The sequence below is a fragment of the Gouania willdenowi genome, chromosome 6 (assembly GCF_900634775.1).
Source record: "Gouania willdenowi chromosome 6, fGouWil2.1, whole genome shotgun sequence".
In the NCBI taxonomy this organism is placed as follows: Eukaryota; Metazoa; Chordata; class Actinopteri; order Blenniiformes; family Gobiesocidae; genus Gouania; species Gouania willdenowi.
This window is the reverse complement of record NC_041049.1, coordinates 42,191,781-42,211,548: the sequence shown is the minus strand read 5'-3', so window position 1 is coordinate 42,211,548 and position 19,768 is coordinate 42,191,781. Positions and strand designations below refer to the sequence as shown.

Sequence of the window (19,768 nt, the reverse complement as noted above, 5' to 3'; positions counted from 1 at the left end):
ATAATAATAATAATTGTTAAGTCATAATTGTCATATACTAAGTCATAATCATGAGATACTAAGTCATAATTTTGAGAATTATAATTTTACTTTTCTTAGTTAAGTCATAATTATGATAACTAGCTCATAAATATGAGCTACTAAGTCATAATTATGAGAATGTAGAGATGTAACGATTAATCACAAGGCAGTTAAAAATTGATTCATAGGTATCACGGTTCACATCGATACTGTGAAAATTGAATCGCAGTGCTTTTTTTAAACAGCAGAGGGCTCTATTCAGAAGTGTTGGCAGCGGGCGGAATCTGCTACTACTTTCTTTCTGGCCGCCTTCTACTCTTAAACATGTTCATAAATGATTCCTTACCCCTTCAGCACCGAAAGAATATTTGTAAAAGTCACATTTTTCTATTAGCTCTGTCTGCTAGCATAGCATCTCTTCTTCACTGCTAGAATATCTGCATGCCAACCGACCACTGGGCTACCAGCACCCTCTGCTGGTTCTGCTGGTTCAAACAAATATCTGACGTAAATACAGTGCAATGACACAAAATACATTTTCAGTTGCGCTTTTAAAAAAAAAAAAAAACTATTATGCAGTTTTGCATTTTTTACTATAGAACCAGAATTTAAATTAATAGGCTTCTTCTTCATTTGTATTATTCCTTTATTTATTTCATTCAAGATTTATTTTTAGTTAAATTGCTTTGTTTTGAATAGTTTATCAAGCTGTACTTTATCAGGCTGGTGAAGAAGGCGGGGCTTAAACGTTAACCCCTTATCGAAGCCCATAGAGGTCACGTTGAGAGCATCCTCACCAGCAGTATCACAATGTGGTAAGGAAGCTGCAGCGGGTTGTCAAACTGCAGAGTGGGTCATTGGCTCTGATCTCCCCTCCATTGACTCCATTTTCACACAGCGCAGCAGCAGAAATGCACAGAGCATTTTAAAGGACAAGCGACATCTAGCAAATGCTCTGTTCCAGTGGGTGGAGTCAGGTCACAACCTGAGACACTGCAGGCCTATGAGCATCAGCACTCACAAGGCTCGCTTCCAGTAGCTTTTTCCCAGCTGCTGTCAGGCTCGTGGCACAGGACATTAAAGAGGGCAGATATATGTATATATATATATATATATATATATATATATATATATATATTTATGTGTGTGTGTATGTATATGTTTATAGACACAGAACAAAAACATAAATGCAACACTTTTGTTTTTACTCCCATTTTTCATGAGCTGAACTCAAAGATCTAAAACATTTTCTATAAACACAAAAAACCTATTCCCCTCAAATATTGATCACAAATGTGTCAAAATGTGTGTTAGTGAGCACTTCTCCTTTGCAGAGATGATCCATTAGACAGCATGATTATCGCACAGGTGTGCCTCAGGGTGGCCACAATAAAAGGCCACTCTGAAATGTGCAGTTTTGCTTTATCAGTATCTGATGTGACCATCATTTGCCTCACACAGTGCAACACTTCTCCTTGGCTGAGAGTTGATCAGGTTGTTGATTGTGGCCTGTGGAATGTTGGTCCACTCCTGTTCAATGGCTGTACCAAGTTGCTGGATATTGGCAAGAACATTCAAAATGCCATCAATAAAATGCACCTGTGTTCATTGTCCATAACCCCACCGCCACCATGGGCCACTCCATCCACAACGTTGACATCAGCAAACCGCTCACCCACACGACGCCACACACACTGTCTGCCATCTGCCCTGAACAGTGAAAACCAGGATTCATCAATGAAGAGAACACCTCTCCAACATGTCAGACGCCATCAAATGTGAGCATTTGCCCACTCAAGTCAGTTATGATGATGAACTGCAGTCAGGTTGAGACCCCAATGAGGATGACTAGCATGTAGATGAGCTTCACTGAGATGGTTTCTGACAGTTTGTGCAGAAATTCTTTGGTTATGCAAACCAATTGTTGCAGCAGCTGTCCTGGTGGATGGTCTCAGACAATCATGGAGGTGAACATGCTGGATGTGGAGGTTCTGGGCTGGTGTGGTTACACATGGTCTGCGGTTGTGAGGCTGGTTGGATGTACTGCCAAATTCTCTGAAACACCTTTGGAGACGACTTATGGTAGAGAAATGAACATTCAATTCATAGGCAACAGCTCTGGTGGACATTCCTGCAGTCAGCATGCTGATTACACGCTCCCTCAGAACTGGTGACATCTGTGGCATTGTGCTGTGTGTTTAAACTGAACATTTTTAGAGTGGCCTTTTATTGTGGTCACCTGAGGCACACCTGTGCAATAATCATGCTGTATATTGATATGCCACACCTGTGAGGTGGGATGGATTATCTCTGCAAAGGAGAAGTGCTCACTAACACACATTTAGACACATTTGTCAACAATATTCATGAGAAATAAGTCTTTTGTGTTTATAGAAAATGTTTTAGATCTTTGAGTTCAGCTCATGAAAAAAGGGAGAAAAAACAAGTGTATATATTATATTTTTATTCACTGAATATAGCATATTGATATGTAAATCACCTTTCTCGAATGTAATTGTGTGTGTGTGTGTGTGTGTGTGTGTGATAGATATATAGAAAAAATATAACTGCAAATCCGCAAACATAATAGGTTTATTGTTGTGAGACAGAAGTGTCAACCACTGAACCAGCCTGCATGAATAAATGAATATATTTACAGCTGCAGGTTTTCTACTTCAGCAGCAGATGGCACTACTAAGAAGAAAGTAGGAAGTCAGCACTGGGAAAACTGAGTGAACTGTGCATTGGTGTTGGTTGAGTAGTTTGTTGAGCAAATTTATATCAAAACTTATTTTTCAAGTGAACATAAATAATATTTATTATTATCATTATTATGTGGCTCACAGTGGTTAGCACGTCCGCCTCACAGCAAGAAGGTCCTGGGTTCAAGCCCTGGGGTGGACACCTGGGTCCTTTCTCTGTGGAGTTTGCATGTTCTCCCCGTGCTGCCCATAGGAGTGAATGAGAGAGTGAGTGGTTGTCTGCCGGAAATTGGCACCGGCAGACCCCCGCGACCCTGATAAATGGGAATCAGCGGGTTTGAAGATGGATGGATTATCATTATTATATTGTTAAAAATACAATTTTGGCAATAAAACTTTTCTAGTTCTGATTCTGAATTTCCTCTCCTGCAGAAAAGGAGGCAAAAGTACCAGTATTCAAACATCACACTTCACTTCTAATAGAAAACTTTAAAGACAAAATAATTGAAAGCGTTTGAAGCTCCCATCAGTATTGATCTTTCTGTTGTTCTCTAATATTATTCCCTGGTTTCATTCCTCACAGAGGAGATGGTTTTTGGATGCATCTGTAAAGTAGAAAAGCTCGTTAATGTCAACAGGGCAACACATTTCTAAGGTGCTTTAACAACATGGTTTGTGCTTTACATTTAGGGGAAGAAGTGATCAGGATGGCCTTCAGACAGACAGAGAGAAAGCGGTAGATAGGATAGACAGAGTCAGAGAGAGAGAGGGGGCATGTAAGAGGCTTTTCCGGTTCAATCCCTCTGTAACTGTCACAAGCAGTCAGTCAGTCACCTGCAGCTGATGGCGCCGAGGGCAACTCGGTCAACAACGTTCCTTTCCCGTCTGTGTCTGTGTTACACGTCTGTCCATTGTTTTCATCACGCTGAACGATAGCGAAACAAATAAAGAGAAAATTGAAGGTTGAGAAAATGCCCGTTTGGTCATAGTCGTGTGGGTGTTTCCTGAATCCCAGTGCAGTCAGGTATTGGTTGACCCTGGACAGGTCATACATTTACTCAATGGTCATCAAAGAACTTCCAAAAAATACAAAAAGATCTAAAGCTACAATCTGCTGTATTGATGGATATGCTGGACAGAAATTACATTTAGATCACGTGTCAAACTGAATGCCCAGGGGTCAAATTTGGCTCATTAGGACATCTGATTCGGCCCGCAGGAGAAAGTATTTGTGCATTTTTGTTGCCGTTTTGCACAGTTTGTTATTTTGTGTATTTACATTCTCATTTTGTGTATTTCTGTTGCCGTTTTGTATAAATAACTGTCATTTTGTGTATTCATGTTCTCATTTTGCCTATTTTTGTGGCCGTTTTGAAAAATCTTTTCACTTTTGTGTATTCATGTTCTCATTTTGTGTAATTTTTTTTGCCGTTTTGCAAAAATTATTGTTATTTTGTGTAATGTTCTCATTTTGTGTAATGTTCTCATTTTGTCTATTTTTGTGAACATTTTGCATAATTTTTTGACCTTTTGTGTATTCATGTTCTCATTTTGTGTATTTTTGTTGCCATTTTTCATGAATTATAGTTATTTTGTGTATTTACGTTCCCATTTTATGTAATCATTTTGTAAATGACTAAATAATTCTCTGTCCCTATAAAATGTCACAAATTCAATAAAAACGCCACAATATTTTCAGGGGATTGCAATTTTCCTCCTCGCAAATCGACAAAAGATCTTTCATTTTTACAATTATCAATGTACTTTAAATTAACAAAAAAATCTGATAATTAATTTTTAATTGTAATTGGCATGAAAATTCTATTTAAAGAAAATCCCAGTCATTTACAATTTAATTAAACGCAAACTTGGTGAACATACGTAGTTAACAGTTATTAAAATATGTTTTATATCAAGTTTACCTGTCAGTTCTCAGGAGGATCATTTTATCATTTAAAAAAAATTGAAACTGAGGGGTATACTGACAAAAAAAAAAAGGCTCCGACACCCACACCCAAAATATTAAAACCTATATTTTCATCGATAAGGAAGCCTAATAAGGTAACCAAGAAACAAAATAGATGATAAATAGTAACGGTGGATATATTTTTTTTTCCTTCATTTTACAGCTGATTTAAGACATGGGTCAAAACTGACCTGTTATAAGAGATGCTAACAGAAAGCTAACACAAGAGGAATGTTACGTTTTATGGGGTGATTTATTAAAGGCTCAGTAATTGTGATTGAATGTAGTAAATGACAATGTAACTGTAATTGACTTTCAGGGTAAAAATAATAATTGCAATTTCAACTGTAATCGGAAAAGAATACAGGCACCATAATAGTAATTGAGTTGTAATCGTGCATGGATAATTGAAGATTTAATTGTAATTGTAATTGACCCCAAGCCTGGTTTCTGCCAAACAACTGACCACCATTGTTAAGGCCCTAAACACTTGCCAGCAAAGGAGTTGAAGGGCCAGAATGAATAGAATGTCTATGGAGTCCAAACACTTCTTCCCACTTTGGTAATCTAACCATCCATCCATCCATCCATCCATCCATCCATTTTCTGACCCATTTGCTCCCTTTTTTCAGGGTGCTGTAGGTCTACTGCTGCCCATCTCCAGCTCTCATAGGGCATTAGGTGGGGGTACTATGGATATAAATGTCTCTTTTTTTATGCAATCAAATTATCATTACTCATTTTTTATTAAATGCTAAATTTTGCTTACAAATCAAAAATTACATCCCATGAAACTATACATTTTATTTACGTTTCCTGAAGTTTTGGTTGTGTTTCAACTTCATGCTTGTGGGAGCCGGTCCATCGCAGGGCAACACACACCCGGACTAAAGACCACTCACTCACACTCACATTCACTCCTCTGACCAATTTAGAGACTCCGATCAACAGTCATGTTTTTGGAACACGCAAACTCCACACAGATTGGACCCAACTGTCCACCCCAGGGCTTGAACCCAGGACCTTCATGTTGTGAGGCGAACATGCTAACTATGATAATCCTATAAAGGAAAAGTGTTCCAACTGTCATCTTAACCCATCCTTTTCTTCCTGAGTCCCACTGCCTCCTCACTCCACCCTCCACTCCGATCTCACCCCACCCCGTCCTGCATTAATGCCTCCAATCCTCTTTGTGGGAGAGTGACGTCTGCTACTGTCAGAAACAGAGTTAAGCTCAGCAGGGACCAGGAGAACTGCTGGGAGCAAAGCTACAGGTCCTGGGAGGGGGAAAAACCAACCAACCTCCAGGGAAACCAACGTCTGCACCTCAGTGAAGATCTTACTCTTGTCCCCGACAGCTGTTCATGTTGAGCTCAGGATGAAAAGGAAACTCTTGATTTGGTGCGCAGAGAAAGTTGAATCAACAGGTTAGCGTTCATGCCTGAGAGCCTTTACGACTTCCATGGATAAGCGCTAACAACGTGGAATATAAACACACTTTAGTGGATTTTTTTTGCTGTTATTTTTTCCACTCAGGTGATTTTATTTTGTTTGTCTGAAGCTTTATCATTTGACTGTTCCTCAGGCAACAGCCCTCCAAGCATCCTATCTGAAGCAGAGCGTTTTCCCTGGGATCAACTGAGCTCACTGTTTACTTGACGTGCTAAGTGTGTGATTTGGTTTGTGTGCTCTAAACAAGTGAAGAGGAACAGGTGTGTGTAGGTACTGAGACCCCGTGGAGGAACACGGAACCCTGGATTTCCAGGAGATGGAAGGTCATGCCTATGACCGCTTTGGAGAGGCAGAGAGGGACAACTATCAGATCGACTACAGAAGGATTGTAGGGGACATGGAACCAGCGAGGCCTCGGATGCCCCTCAGAGAGCCAGAGCAACCTCAGCCGTACGTGGGGGCGTACTCCCACACAACACCACATGGACACGGCCATGAGACGGCGGCCCAGAGATACAGCGCCACACGCATTCAGGCTGGATATGAACCAGAGAGGTCAGTGTTAGACTCGTATGTTCATCACCCTGAACCAGAGATGAGCAACTTTTATCACATCAGGGTCTGCTCAGAGGGCCAAACTATTAAAGTTAGTGTTAACGTTTAGAATAATTAACAATCTGAGCATTAATACAGGAAACAACAAAGAGCTTAAGGTGTTTTTTGTTTTCATTTTAAATTTACCGTGTGTTTTTGTTGTTTTGTATTATTATTTCTCATTTTTTGTGTTTTTGTAGCCATTTTGCATAATTCATCGTCATTTTGTGTATTTTTGTTCTCATTTTGTGTATTCCTGTTGCTGTTTTGCATAATTTATCGTCTTTTGTGTATTTATGTTCTCATTTTGCGTATTTTAGTTTTTTTTTTTTGTACCATTTCTCACTTTTGCAGAATTTATCATCTGCAATGTTTTCAAAATAAAAAAAGCCCCATTTGTCAATACTTGGAAACATTTTTTAAATTCCTATCTCAGTTATGAAAGTTAACAAAATTGTGTCAGGTTGGTTCCTCAATGATCCCAATCATGTTCATTTCTGTATTTTGTTGTCATATTGAGTCATTTTCCATCATTTTGTCTGTTTTTATAGACTCACTTTGTGTATTTTTTGAGTCATTTTGTGTGTTTTCTTTGACTATTATCTGCCTTACATTATACAAATGTGTGAATTAGAGGAAGGACAACGTAGCCTTACAATTTAACGACAGCAAAGAAGCTTTTACTATCTCCTCACATTGACTGGATGTGTTTAGGAAGTCGTTTACAGGTTACATGGGCATCCAAATAAATCCTCTTACTGACTGGACCTTCGTCATCACAGAACCAAAGTCGTTTCCATTGACACTGACAATAGGTTAAAAAAAGTCAGGAATAATCATGTTTATAAAGGTTTATAAAATAATTTGGAAGATACAGATTAAAAAAAACTTTCTACTGTAAGTTAATATTCTGGTGATTTAATTTTCATTTTTGAAAGGAAATTTAAAAGAAAAGGGTTCACATAGGAAAAAAAGTTTGTGTTTTCCAAGGTGTCTCTGGTTAATTCTTTGTGTTTTCCAGCATGGCCGACTACTTGATCAGTGGAGGGACTGGTTATGTTCCAGAGGACGGACTTACAGCACAGCAGCTTTTCGCCATCGGTGATGGACTCACGTACAAGTAAGAAGGAGCCCTAAGACACGGATTCTCAACCTTGGGGTTGGACACCGGGAGGGGGTCGCCAGATGTCTTTAAGCAACTAAGAATATTTTTTTAAGAATTAGAGCCCATTCTTATTCTTTTTTTTACCCTTTTTCTGAAACTAAACCGATTTTGCCATACTTTAACCTATGTATAAGCCTTTTTGCTATATTACTCACATTTCAGCCACTTCTCTATCAAATTTTGATGCCTTTTCTGCAGATTTATTTTCCAATTAAAATTTTTTTTTTACTTTTTCCGACCTAATGCCACAAATGTTGACCCATTATTGTCATTTTTAAACTAATTTTACCATATTTCATGCTTTTTTTTTTTTTGCCAATTTAACCACATTCACAATTTGTTAAGCCCATTATTTGAAACTAACTGTTCCAATATTGACACTTTGAACCCTTTTTACCACTTTTTCTGTCAGTTTTTGCCCACTCTAATTTGCAACTTTTAACCAATTTCTGTAGTTTTTAAAATCCCATTTCCCCATCTTTTCCACCATTTTTGATCACTTTTAACCCATTTTATTTCTGATTAAAACAAGGATTTACATCTTTAAGATGACTATATAGTATATACTATGGAACCAATAATAATAATAAAAAATAAAAAAAAACTTATACAGTTGATATTATTCAGATGAATAAATAAATGTGGTTATCACAGATTCATAGAACAATAAACCATCATTTTACTGACTTTATGGATGGACCCCAAAAATCTCTCCCTTTATTCCCCCTTATAGATGGCCCTGTCTCCACATGACTGTTCTTCAATGTTCATGTCTGTATTCAACCACCTTCAGCTACAGTGGGGGTCCCTCTGGAACCTTTATTTTTGGGGTCGCGGGCTATAAAGGTTGAGAACCCCTGACCTATAAAGTCAATCTATGCATGTACACGATCACATGTTTGTGCACATCGTTGCTTCTGCACAAACATGTGATGTGATGTGCGTTGATTGAAGTGAGTTATGACACATATGACACATCTGTTTATGTTTTAAAAGGAGGATTAATGTGAGTGATACGACTTTCGAGGATGATTCTGAGTGGGATCCGGACATTAAGAACAGTGTGTGTGTGTGTGTGTTTATGCACGTAATACAGGCTTATGAGTGTATATGTAGGGTTTAGCTGTAGAAAAAGGTGAGATTGAAATGCAGACAGATTTTTATGGATCAACTTCACTTCCATTAGTGTTGCTTGTATATTTGCAGTTGCTAGTTTACTATTTGTTTTCTGATTTTTAGGCTCTGTAGCAAAGATTTTTGTGCAGGATCTGCACGATACGGTTCTCTTGCGATTTATTTTACAAAATGGGACTGTAAACAAATGATGACTGAAAAATATTCCTTTATTTTTTTCGGGAAAAAAACTAGAAAATACTGTATTTTCCTTTTATTTTTCAATGTCAAAAGAATCCCTTCATAAACTATTCAAAACATTGTAATTTAACTAAAAATAAATCCTGAATGAAATAAATAAAGGAATAATACAAATGAAGAAGTCTTCATTTAAATTCTGGTTCTATAGTAAACAATGCAAAACTGCATAATAGTTCCTTTTCTTTTTATAAGTGCAACTGACTATTTTGTGCCTCAACAATTGGACTTTTAAAAAAACAGTCATTGTACTGTATTTAAATCAGATATTTGTTTGGACCAGCAGAGGACGCTGGTAACCCAGTGGTCGGTTGGCATGCAGATATTCTAACAGTGAAGAAGAGATGCTATGCGCTAGCAGACAGAGCTAATAAAAAAACATAACTTTTACAGATATTCATGTAATATTACAAGTATTCTTTCGGTGCTAAACTGGTAAGGAATCATTTATGAACATGTTCAAGAGTAGTAGGCGATTCCGCCCACCGCCTACACGTCTGGACAAGAGAAGGATAAATAGATAGCACCCTCTGCTGTTTAAAAAAAAGTACTGCGATTCAATTTTCAGAGTATCGATATGAAACGTGATACCTATGAATTAATTTTTAACTGCCTTACGATTAATCGTTACATCCCTATCCATTAGTCTATTTTCTGACATTTTGTATGTCTCTGAAGTCTTTTTGTTTGTCTTTGTTGCCCATTAGTGTATGTTCTGTAATTGTGTGTGTTTTTGGAGCAGATTTATATGTTTTTTGTTGCCCATAAGATTAGTGTGTTTTTTAAATAATTTTGTGTGTTTGTGTTGCCCATTATTGTATGTTCTGTCATTTTATGTGTTTTGTGAGTCATTTTGTGCTTTTGTTGCCTATTAGTGTATTTTTCTGTAATTGTGTGTTTTTGTGGCCAATTAGTGTTTTTTTTTTTTTTTTTTTTTCTGTAGTATGTGTTTTTGGAGTCATTTAGTGTATTCTTTTTTAAATCAATTTAAGCATTTTTGTGATTTTGTGCATTTACTTTGGGAGCTGCACAGAATAAGACGGAGAGCCGCAAGCTGCCCATTTCTCCTCTATGGCATTATTTTTAACACACAATGTTCTTTTTTTGTTTCTTCTCTGCTTTCAGTGATTTTTTGATCCTCCCTGGTTTTATAGACTTTACCTCAGATGAAGTGGTGAGTATCAGCTCAGTTATAACCTCACACTGTCATGAATAGTTGTGATTTCACTCTTACACTTGCATTTCAATGTTTCCAAAACGTTATGACAAACATAATATGGGACCTTATTTCACTTTAAATCATTATTTATCTTCTTTTTTTTAATTAGTAGAATAAATAGGTGTAACTAATGCATTGCTGCGTAAGCACCAGTTGCTTATTTGTCTTTCTTTGTTGTCGTCTTCTTAAGATCTTCTGGGAATTTGAAATTATTTTATATCACAAGGGTATTGTTGGATAGCAGGTGTTCATTACACACACGCGCGAGCACGCACGCACACACGCACACACACACACACACACACACACACATTTTACACAGGTGAAAGAAGCAAGTAATATGTTTATTGTGGATAAGCAGGTCAGTACTAAGTTAATAAACTCTGAAACAAACAATGACAAAACATGTTTTTTGAAGATTAAAATAAAAATTATGATTTTTTTTTTTTTTTATTTGGTTTTGACATTGTCTTTAAAGGATCTAACATCTGCATTGACGAGAAAGATTACCCTGAAGACTCCTCTCATTTCCTCTCCCATGGACACAGTCACAGAGTCGTCCATGGCCATCGCTATGGCAGTGAGTTCCAACACTTTATAATACTCTGTGTGCATCTGCAGATATTACAGCTCCTAACGTTATTTATGATGTTTTCCATTTACTTCGGCTTTAATCCATCCCCCTGCTTGGCTTCCAGCTAATGGGTGGAATTGGAATAATCCATCATAACTGCACTGCAGAATTTCAGGCCAATGAGGTGCGGAAAGTCAAGGTAAGGCCATGTAATCAGGTACGTGATATTCGGTTAACCCAGGGGTTCTCAACCTTGGGATCAGGACCCCTTTTGGGTTTGCGAGACACTGGGAGGGGGTCGCCAGATGCCCTCAAGAAACTAAGAATCTGAACAATTTGCTTATTTTGACCCTTTTTCTGCAACTACACCAAATTTTCCATATTTTAACCTATTTTTGTCACTTTTTCAAGCCATAGTTTTGATCCTTTTAATTTAACCACAATCACCATGTGTCATGCCCATTATTTGCCAGTTTAAACTAACTGTTTCTACTCGTTGTTCCAATATTGAAACTTTGAACTTTTTTTGGCCTCTTTATTTGCCACTTTCAACCAATTTCTGTGGTTTTTAAAATCCCATTTCCCCACTTTTTCCACCATTTTTGGTCACTTCTAACCAAATTATTTTCTTATTAAAACAAGGATTTACATCTTTAAGATGACTATATACTATGGCCCAAATAATAATGAACTTCCTGGATAACAGTGGATATTATTCAGATCAATAAATAAATGTAGTTATCGCAGATTCATAGAACAATGGACCCCAGTCTCTGGCACCTTTATTTTAGGGGTCACAGGCTGAAAAGGTTGAGAACCCCTGGTTCAAACCATCAGTAAATGGCATCATCGACTGTTATGTTTTCTGTGTTTTTAAGAAATTTGAGCAGGGCTTCATCACGGACCCTGTGGTGATGAGTCCCCATCACACGGTGGGGGACGTGTTTGAGGCCAAGATTCGCCATGGTTTCTCTGGGATTCCGGTTACTGAAACTGGGAAAATGGGAAGTAAGCTGGTCGGCATCGTTACCTCCAGAGATATAGACTTTTTGTCAGAAAAAGACCATGATAAACCCCTGGAGGAGGTTTGTGTAATGATGTGTGTATTGTATGTGTGTATCACTTTGATGTTGTTTAAATATTGATGCTGTCGGGATTTTTTTTTTTACTTTCTCATCCAGGCAATGACAAAAAGAGAGGATCTTGTTGTTGCACCAGCTGGAGTGACTCTAAAAGAGGCGAACGACATCCTACAACGCAGTAAAAAAGGTAATTTGTTGAAATAGCTCTTGTAACGCTTTTTAAGCCACTGGTATTCTCACTCTTTCTAAACTCTTATTTTGACATTGGTAGGTAAACTGCCCATCGTGAACGACAGCGACGAGCTCGTTGCGATCATAGCTCGGACTGACTTAAAGAAGAACCGAGATTATCCTCTGGCGTCTAAGGACTCCCGCAAACAGCTTTTATGTGGAGCTGCTATTGGAACCAGAGAAGATGATAAATACAGACTGGACCTCCTGATGCAGGCTGGAGTGGATGTGGTAGTTCTGGTAAGTTTAGTAACTCCAAAACCTCAAGGAATTTCATGCTTCTTGTTGTTGTGCTTTGGCTAAACAATGGATATTAAGAAAATGGGTCTTTATTTCTGCTCCTTGAGAGCTGTGGTCCTGCTTGTTTCTCTGGTATTAAAGATCTGAATGCAAGGAGTTGCTTGTTCAGAAGAGCAGAGAAAAAAGCAATGGAAAAACTGTAAAAATGCCTTGAAAGCAAACATGGGCAACATGTAGGTATCAGTCTAGTTTTGTGAGGGCCCCATAATAAATGACTCCGAAAAATACACAAAAATAATAAAAATACACAAAACCTTGAAAAAAAAGGCAAAGAAAAAGCAAAAATACACAAAAATGCTCAGAAAAAACAACACAAAATGACAACAAAATACACAAAATTACTCCAAAAACACACAAAAAAACCAAAACACAGAAATACCAACAAAAAAGGCCAAGACATAAAAATGCAACAAAATACTCATACATTTACAGAAAAAGCTCAAAATTAGTGCAAAAACACAAATAAAATGACAAACAACTGGCTTTAAAAAAAATTAAAAAACACATGATATGATTCATGTTCACCTCCATAAAGTAAACATTACCTGTTGCACTGTATATACCTGTGTATATACAGATAGAGGATAAAAGATATATATATATATATATCCTTTATCCTCTATCTGTCCTTTATTTATCCCTTATCCTTTATATTTATCATTATTATTGTTGCTGGTGTTGTGTTTTGTTTGTTGTTCCACACATCATCTACCAAGTCAAATCCCCTGTGCTGTTTTAAATACGTACTTGGAAAATAAAACTTTTCTGATTCTGATGTTATAACGCATACAAAAAATAAATAACATTTAAAAAATGACTAACAAAGTACACACAATTAGTCCATAAACACACAAAACCACAATGAAAGCACACAAAAACACAGAAATACACAAAGCAATAACAACAGCAGGCAAAAATAACAGAAAAACACACAAAATAAAAATACACAAAATTACAAAAAAACACACCAACTCTTTGTTCTTTCCTGTATTATTGCTCAGATCGTTTGATCTTAGGTCAGAAAATCACATTTTGTGGCCCCCTCTGTGATAAAATTGCCATCTCTGCCCTAAATCATTGATTGAGTGAAACACAAAGTGAAGATATGTTGTGCATCTTCTGTGAATATGTTTTTACGAGGAGATTGTCACAAAAAGGTCAAAGTGTGGGGAAGTTGTTAACATTGTGTGATTATATACCCTTAGATTTAGCAAGAAAAGTTAAGACAGAAAGGTGAATGATAATCAGCATTAATAACCATCTGTACTTCACAGGATTCGTCTCAGGGAAACTCTGTGTATCAAATCAACATGATAAACTACATCAAACAGAAATATGCAGAGCTACAGGTGGTTGGAGGAAATGGTGAGTTTACCTTGTTTGTTTGTTTGTCATCAGAGCAGCTGATGGTCGTCACCTTACCTCTGTCTTTACTGCCCTCTAGTGGTGACTGCGGCTCAGGCCAAAAACCTCATTGATGCTGGTGTGGACGCCCTGAGGGTTGGAATGGGCTGTGGCTCCATCTGCATCACACAGGAAGGTCATTTAGCATTTTTATATTAGTATTTTATTCAAAGGTGCAAAGTAAAATAGCGTGTGCAATTTCCCTGGTTTAATTCTATGGGACATGATAAATGTGTTTTGTTTTTTTTAATCATTTTTATATTTTTTGAATTTGGTGTAATTTTCTGTATGTTTTTAGGAGTCAGGTATCTTTCTGTTGTGTTTTTGTATAAGTAGTGTGATTCTGGAGTCATTTTGTGTATTTTTTTGTATCTTTTGTAGTGTATTTTTGTGCATTTCTGTTGTCGTTTTGTGTACTTTTTGTATACATTTTTAGTTTTTTCCTCATTTTCATATTTTTGTTGCTGTTTGGTGTATTTTTCTGTAATATATGTTATGTATGTATGTAATATTTTGTTTTATTTTCCTCATTTAGTAAATTTTCATTATAAATACCTCATGTGTGGTGCGGGCGTGTGTGTGTGTGTGTGTGTGTGTGTGTGTGTGTGTGTGTGTGTGTGTGTGTGTGTGTGTGTGTGTGTGTGTGTGTGTGTGTGTGTGTGTGTGTGTGTGTGTGTGTGTGTGTGTGTGTGTGCGTGCGTACAGAAAAATATTAATTGATGTCGGAAAGAAAAGGTTAAAGAAAAAGTATTTTCTGATTTCTGAATTCTAATATTTGTTATATCACATCCTGGGGTGGGAGATAATCAGTTTAAAGTTATGGCTTGTAAAACATATTTACATTTATCTAATATAAACAAATGAATAAATAAACAAATAAATAAATATACAAATGCATGTTTTAAACTGTATTAAAAAATGATGTGAAGAGTGGGAGATAATCTGTTTATGAAGTTGTGGTTTGACACACGTCTGCATTTGACTAAAACAAACAAACAAACAAAAATAAATAACTATATATACTTTTTTAATGTATAAAAAAAATGATAACTAATATGAATAAATTAAATAAAAATTGAAAAAGGTCATTGAATATTTGGATGTGTCATCATTTCTGACTCTTTTCTCTTTGCGTCCAACAGTGATGGCATGTGGACGCCCACAGGGAACGTCTGTGTACAAGGTGGCGGAATACGCTCGACGTTTTGGGGTTCCAGTCATCGCTGATGGAGGCATTCAAACTGTTGGTCATGTTGTAAAAGCTCTGGCTCTTGGAGCTTCAACGGGTAAAAAAAAAAAATTAGCAGTAGCAACAATAAAGTCACTTTTGCAATGTGATATAGTTTCATACACTGGTTAGTTTTGATTTGTTTTGTTTTCTTCCAGTAATGATGGGGTCACTGCTCGCTGCAACCACCGAGGCCCCCGGGGAGTATTTCTTTTCTGATGGTGTGCGTTTGAAGAAGTACAGAGGAATGGGTTCACTGGATGCCATGGAGAAGAATAACAGTCAAAAACGTTACTTCAGGTCAGGATTACAGTATGGGATTTTCTTTCAATTAGTTTTAGTTGTTATTTTGTTTTGACTTTATATTTTTGCATTTAGTTAGTTGTTAGTTTTTTAAAGCAGATTTGCTCATTTTAAGTTTTTTTTTTAATGTTTAGTTTTAGTTGAGTCTTATTCGTTTTTAAAGCAATTTGCTAGTTTTTCAAACTAATAGTATTCAAGAAACTGATTAACAGCTTCCCATAAATCAAATACAACAGTCCACGAAACTTTAGGACAAAATGTGTGACATACAGCTTCTGCAGGTAGTTTGTATATGGAGCTAGATTTGTGTTTATTATTCAATCAAAAAAAAAAAAAAAATGACTTTAATAAAAATAAATAAATAAATAAAAAAACATTTTCAACCAAAAAAAAAGTGTTTAGATGCAATTATTTCGGTCTTTTTGCATTTAATTGAAAATATTTAATATTGATCGAAAAGGTGTTTTTTGTTTATTGAATAATTGAGACAAATCAACCTCCATGAGTGTAGTGCGCTAAATAAAGATCACCTGTTTCCACATTTATCGCTGACTCACTCACCCATTTCCGTGTTCTGCTTGTGTCTATCTCCCGCTGTCATCGTGTTGCAACGTGGACACGGCGTCAGTCCATCACACATGACTCAGTCTTATTAAAAGTAATCAAAAATAGGATGTTGCTGTTACTTTCTCTTAACTTTAGTCGTAGTTTACACAACCGAGTACGGGTCAGAATGTCAACATGTGACGTCACAGGCCACGAGGTTCCGTACCAGCTGCCGCCTACCGTAAACCCGCAGCTGCTGTCGTAAATCCGCAGAGCCATAAAACAAGTTTATGAACAAAATAAATTTACAAAGACGAAAATGGCTATAATTTAACACACAATACAGTCTCAGTTTATTATTCTATATATATATATATATATATATATATATATATATATATATATATATATATCCTTTATCCTGGAAACAAACAAAAATGTTTTTTTTAATTATTATTCTAATTTTCGTTTGTTTTTTGTTCGTTTTAGTTATCTATAATATATGGAAGCCTGTTTCCACCAATATATATATATATATTTTAAATCACCATGGCAGGTTAAAATTGTGAGTTAGTAAAAAAAAGAGTAAAATTATGAGATAAAAACTGATAATTATATGATCAGAAGTAATAATAATGAGATCGTAATTATAAGATAGAATCAACTTTATTGGCCATGTAATGTATGTTATACACACGAGGAATTTGACTTGGTGAACTGTGCTCTCTCTAATAATGTAAACATTAAATAATAATTAACTAGAAAAAAAAAAGAATAAAAGAAAGTCATAATTATGAGTAAGTCAAATTATTATGAGATAAACAGTCATAATGAGAAAGAAAGTCACAAATATGAGAAAGAAATTCATTGAATATGAGAAAGAAAGTCATAATTATGAGATACTTCAACAAACTTGCAGCTGCTCATTCACATGGTGAGATGCTGAGATGGTTAATAAGACCATTGGGGACTACTTTAAACAGGGCTGACTTTCTTTCTCATAAATATGACCTTTTTATCTAATAATTATGACTTTCTGTCTCATAATTATGGCTTTATATCTCATGGTTATGACTTTGGTAACTCATAATTACCACTTGCTGTATTGATTTTCTTATTTTTGTGGCATAAATGGGCTTCCATAATAATAATAACCCCACTTTTGGTACTTTTATTTCTATATAAAGGTATTGTGGAGCCATTTCAGTTCCCTGTATGATTGATTTGTTTGTGTATCTGCAGTGAGGGAGATAAAGTGAAGGTGGCTCAAGGCGTCTCAGGGTCTGTCCAAGATAAAGGCTCCATCCATAAGTTTGTTCCTTACCTCATCGCTGGCATCCAACATGGCTGCCAGGATATCGGTGCCAAGAGTTTGTCTATTTTACGGTAAGTGTTTTGTCCTGTCAATCATCTCTCCATCCCACAAGCAGTGAATTAGGAGCTGTTTTTTTTTCTATCTTTAGATCCATGATGTATTCTGGAGAGCTGAAGTTTGAGAGGAGGACAATGTCTGCTCAGATGGAGGGCGGCGTCCATGGTCTCCACTCGTGAGTTGACATGTTTCTGCTAGTTTTTCTCCCTTTCAATACGTAATTATGATATAAATCTATCTAGCTATATATCTCTCTATCTATCTCTCTATCCGTATCTATATATCAATATATTATAGATATATCTATCTCTCCTAGATCTATCTATTTCTCCTAGATTTATCTTTGATCTATCTATCTTCAGTATGCAATGTTCTTCTTATATAAATAAGAAAGTGTCTATTTGTACGGTTGCCAAACGGACTACTGATACTGGTACGGTTACCGAAGTCCAAGTACGTAGCTTCTTAGGGTTAGGGTTAGGAAAAGGGTCAGGGTTAGGTTTAAGGTTAGGTTTAGGGTTAGAATTAGGGTCACGGTTAGATTATAACCCAATATCGCAACAATTCTTAGAGTTAGGGTTAGGGTTTGGGTTATGGTTAGGGTAAAGTTTAGTCTTAGTCACGTGACCTAAACTGGCTAATGACTGACCAATCACATGACTTAAACTGACCAAATAAGGGCACTGCGTACGGACAGAATGTCGGTATATTGATACAGCAACCGTACGGATAGCCACTGCCTATAAATAACATTTATTCTCTTTGTGCTTCGCTCCATCAAACTTGTCTTTTCTCTTCTTCTTTTTCCTACTCATGCTAACATTAGATATTCTTTTGTGCCATGTAAGTACCACCAACAATGATGTCATCAAACCACCATCCTCTCCTTTTCTAAATCAGTAATAGTTTTCATCCTGATTAAATGGCCTTTTGATGGCATTTCCCCCCCTTTTCCTTGTAACGTCAGTTATGAGAAGCGGCTTTACTGAAGCAGGAGGACGAAGTAATGTTCGGGCGGGGCCCAACGTCCCTGCACCAGCGGCAATCAACAGATGCACCGGATGCACGTGATCACAACACAACTCATGCTGGAGCATCATAACCTGCTGGAGACTTTGTTGGAGACTTTTGTCTTATTTTGGTTTCACTTATTTCAGGTTTTCCCATGAATCAAAGAATGAAGGGCAGAGATCACACATTATTATTATTTGTCTTGGGCTAAAGCAAATGTGGGGAAAACAGTTTATTTAAAACCTGAATGATAAATGAACAGCCCTTTTTGTGTACAGTAATTTGTAAAAACGATGTATTTTCTTAGCTGCACTTTGCACAAGTTCTAAAATGTTTTGAAGTAGCCATGAAAGTTGTTCGCTTTTAGTTTCACAAATGTCAAAACGAATACTTGAAGCAATTATAATACAGTAACGCTCAGGCTGCTACAGTACTTCTAATGTCTATAAAACTGCATTTCCTTTAGTGGCTTGATGATTGTATTAAAAAATAACGACAGTGAACTCAGCTGCACTTTTAAAGCAGGGACCATCTGCTTTACATTATTTTATTTTATTATTTTATTATTCAATTATTTGAATTGTTATGGTCATCTCTCCTCGTGATCATTAAAGTATATGTGGTTTTCTTTCAGGCAGAAAACAATTAATGAATGAATGTTAAAAAATGGGATAGTTTGACCAAGTTTTCACAAAACATGCACGTTTTATTTCAAAATTTAAAAAACTGCTTTTATTCTTGCAATAAGTATCACGCTATTGATAAAATTTGTCATGAATGAGACATTTGTCATGTTACCAAGTATATATGTAGCACATAACATATCAAATGATTCATTAATTAACAGTATTACGTAAGCGTATAGGCCTTAAATGTACCTTTGATTTACTGACAATTTTTGATCACCATCACAAAATATATACACACGATGATTTACTTTTGTCCAACATATATTAACTGTAGTGTGTGAATAAAATCAATTAAAACAGGAAAAGTCTCATTTTCTTATCATTTCTTTGTCAAAACATTCTAGAGTTTCATCTTTAATTGGCAGAACAATGAAAAACACAAAAGATTTTTTAATTATTTACAGATTTTTTTTTACAGTATAAATGCCACCTTTTCTACATAATGGATTGTTGATTTTATTAAATGGATCCTCCACTGTTTTCACAAATGTGGCCTAAAATCTTTGAAATGTCATAATTAGAAGATCTATGTCTAGCA

General features: G+C 36.3%; 2 protein-coding genes across 6 annotated transcripts in view; one reads left to right on the top strand and one right to left on the bottom strand.

The window, feature by feature from the left end:
- The window catches only part of frmd4a (FERM domain containing 4A), a 187,244-nt gene extending 170,868 nt beyond the window's left edge, over positions 1 to 16,376 (bottom strand). For 2 of the 4 annotated variants that reach the window (XM_028451677.1, XM_028451676.1), the window contains exons 1-2: positions 15,201 to 15,331; positions 14,100 to 14,200 (exon numbers count right to left, since the gene is read on the bottom strand). The gene's annotated coding sequence lies outside the window, so the exon portion shown is untranslated. Of the gene's footprint in view, positions 1 to 14,099; positions 14,277 to 15,200; positions 15,332 to 16,173 lie in introns of those variants that run through there. The other 2 variants (XM_028451678.1, XM_028451680.1) reach the window with 2 other exon arrangements.
- On the top strand, positions 5,932 to 18,787 carry impdh1a (IMP (inosine 5'-monophosphate) dehydrogenase 1a). 2 transcript variants are annotated; one of them, XM_028451686.1, is made up of 16 exons: positions 5,932 to 6,696; positions 7,757 to 7,855; positions 10,397 to 10,445; positions 10,969 to 11,070; positions 11,189 to 11,263; positions 11,943 to 12,149; positions 12,246 to 12,333; positions 12,418 to 12,617; positions 13,952 to 14,042; positions 14,122 to 14,217; positions 15,224 to 15,367; positions 15,468 to 15,609; positions 17,401 to 17,544; positions 17,622 to 17,705; positions 18,357 to 18,373; positions 18,498 to 18,787. In XM_028451686.1, the coding sequence occupies exons 1-16, from the start codon at positions 6,458 to 6,460 to the stop codon at positions 18,599 to 18,601; spliced, it is 1,881 nt and encodes a 626-aa protein (XP_028307487.1). In that variant the 5' UTR covers positions 5,932 to 6,457; the 3' UTR covers positions 18,602 to 18,787. The 2 variants fall into 2 exon arrangements, with proteins under 2 accessions (XP_028307487.1, XP_028307488.1); XM_028451687.1 differs by lacking the exon at positions 18,357 to 18,373.
- The last annotated feature ends 981 nt before the right edge of the window (positions 18,788 to 19,768 follow it).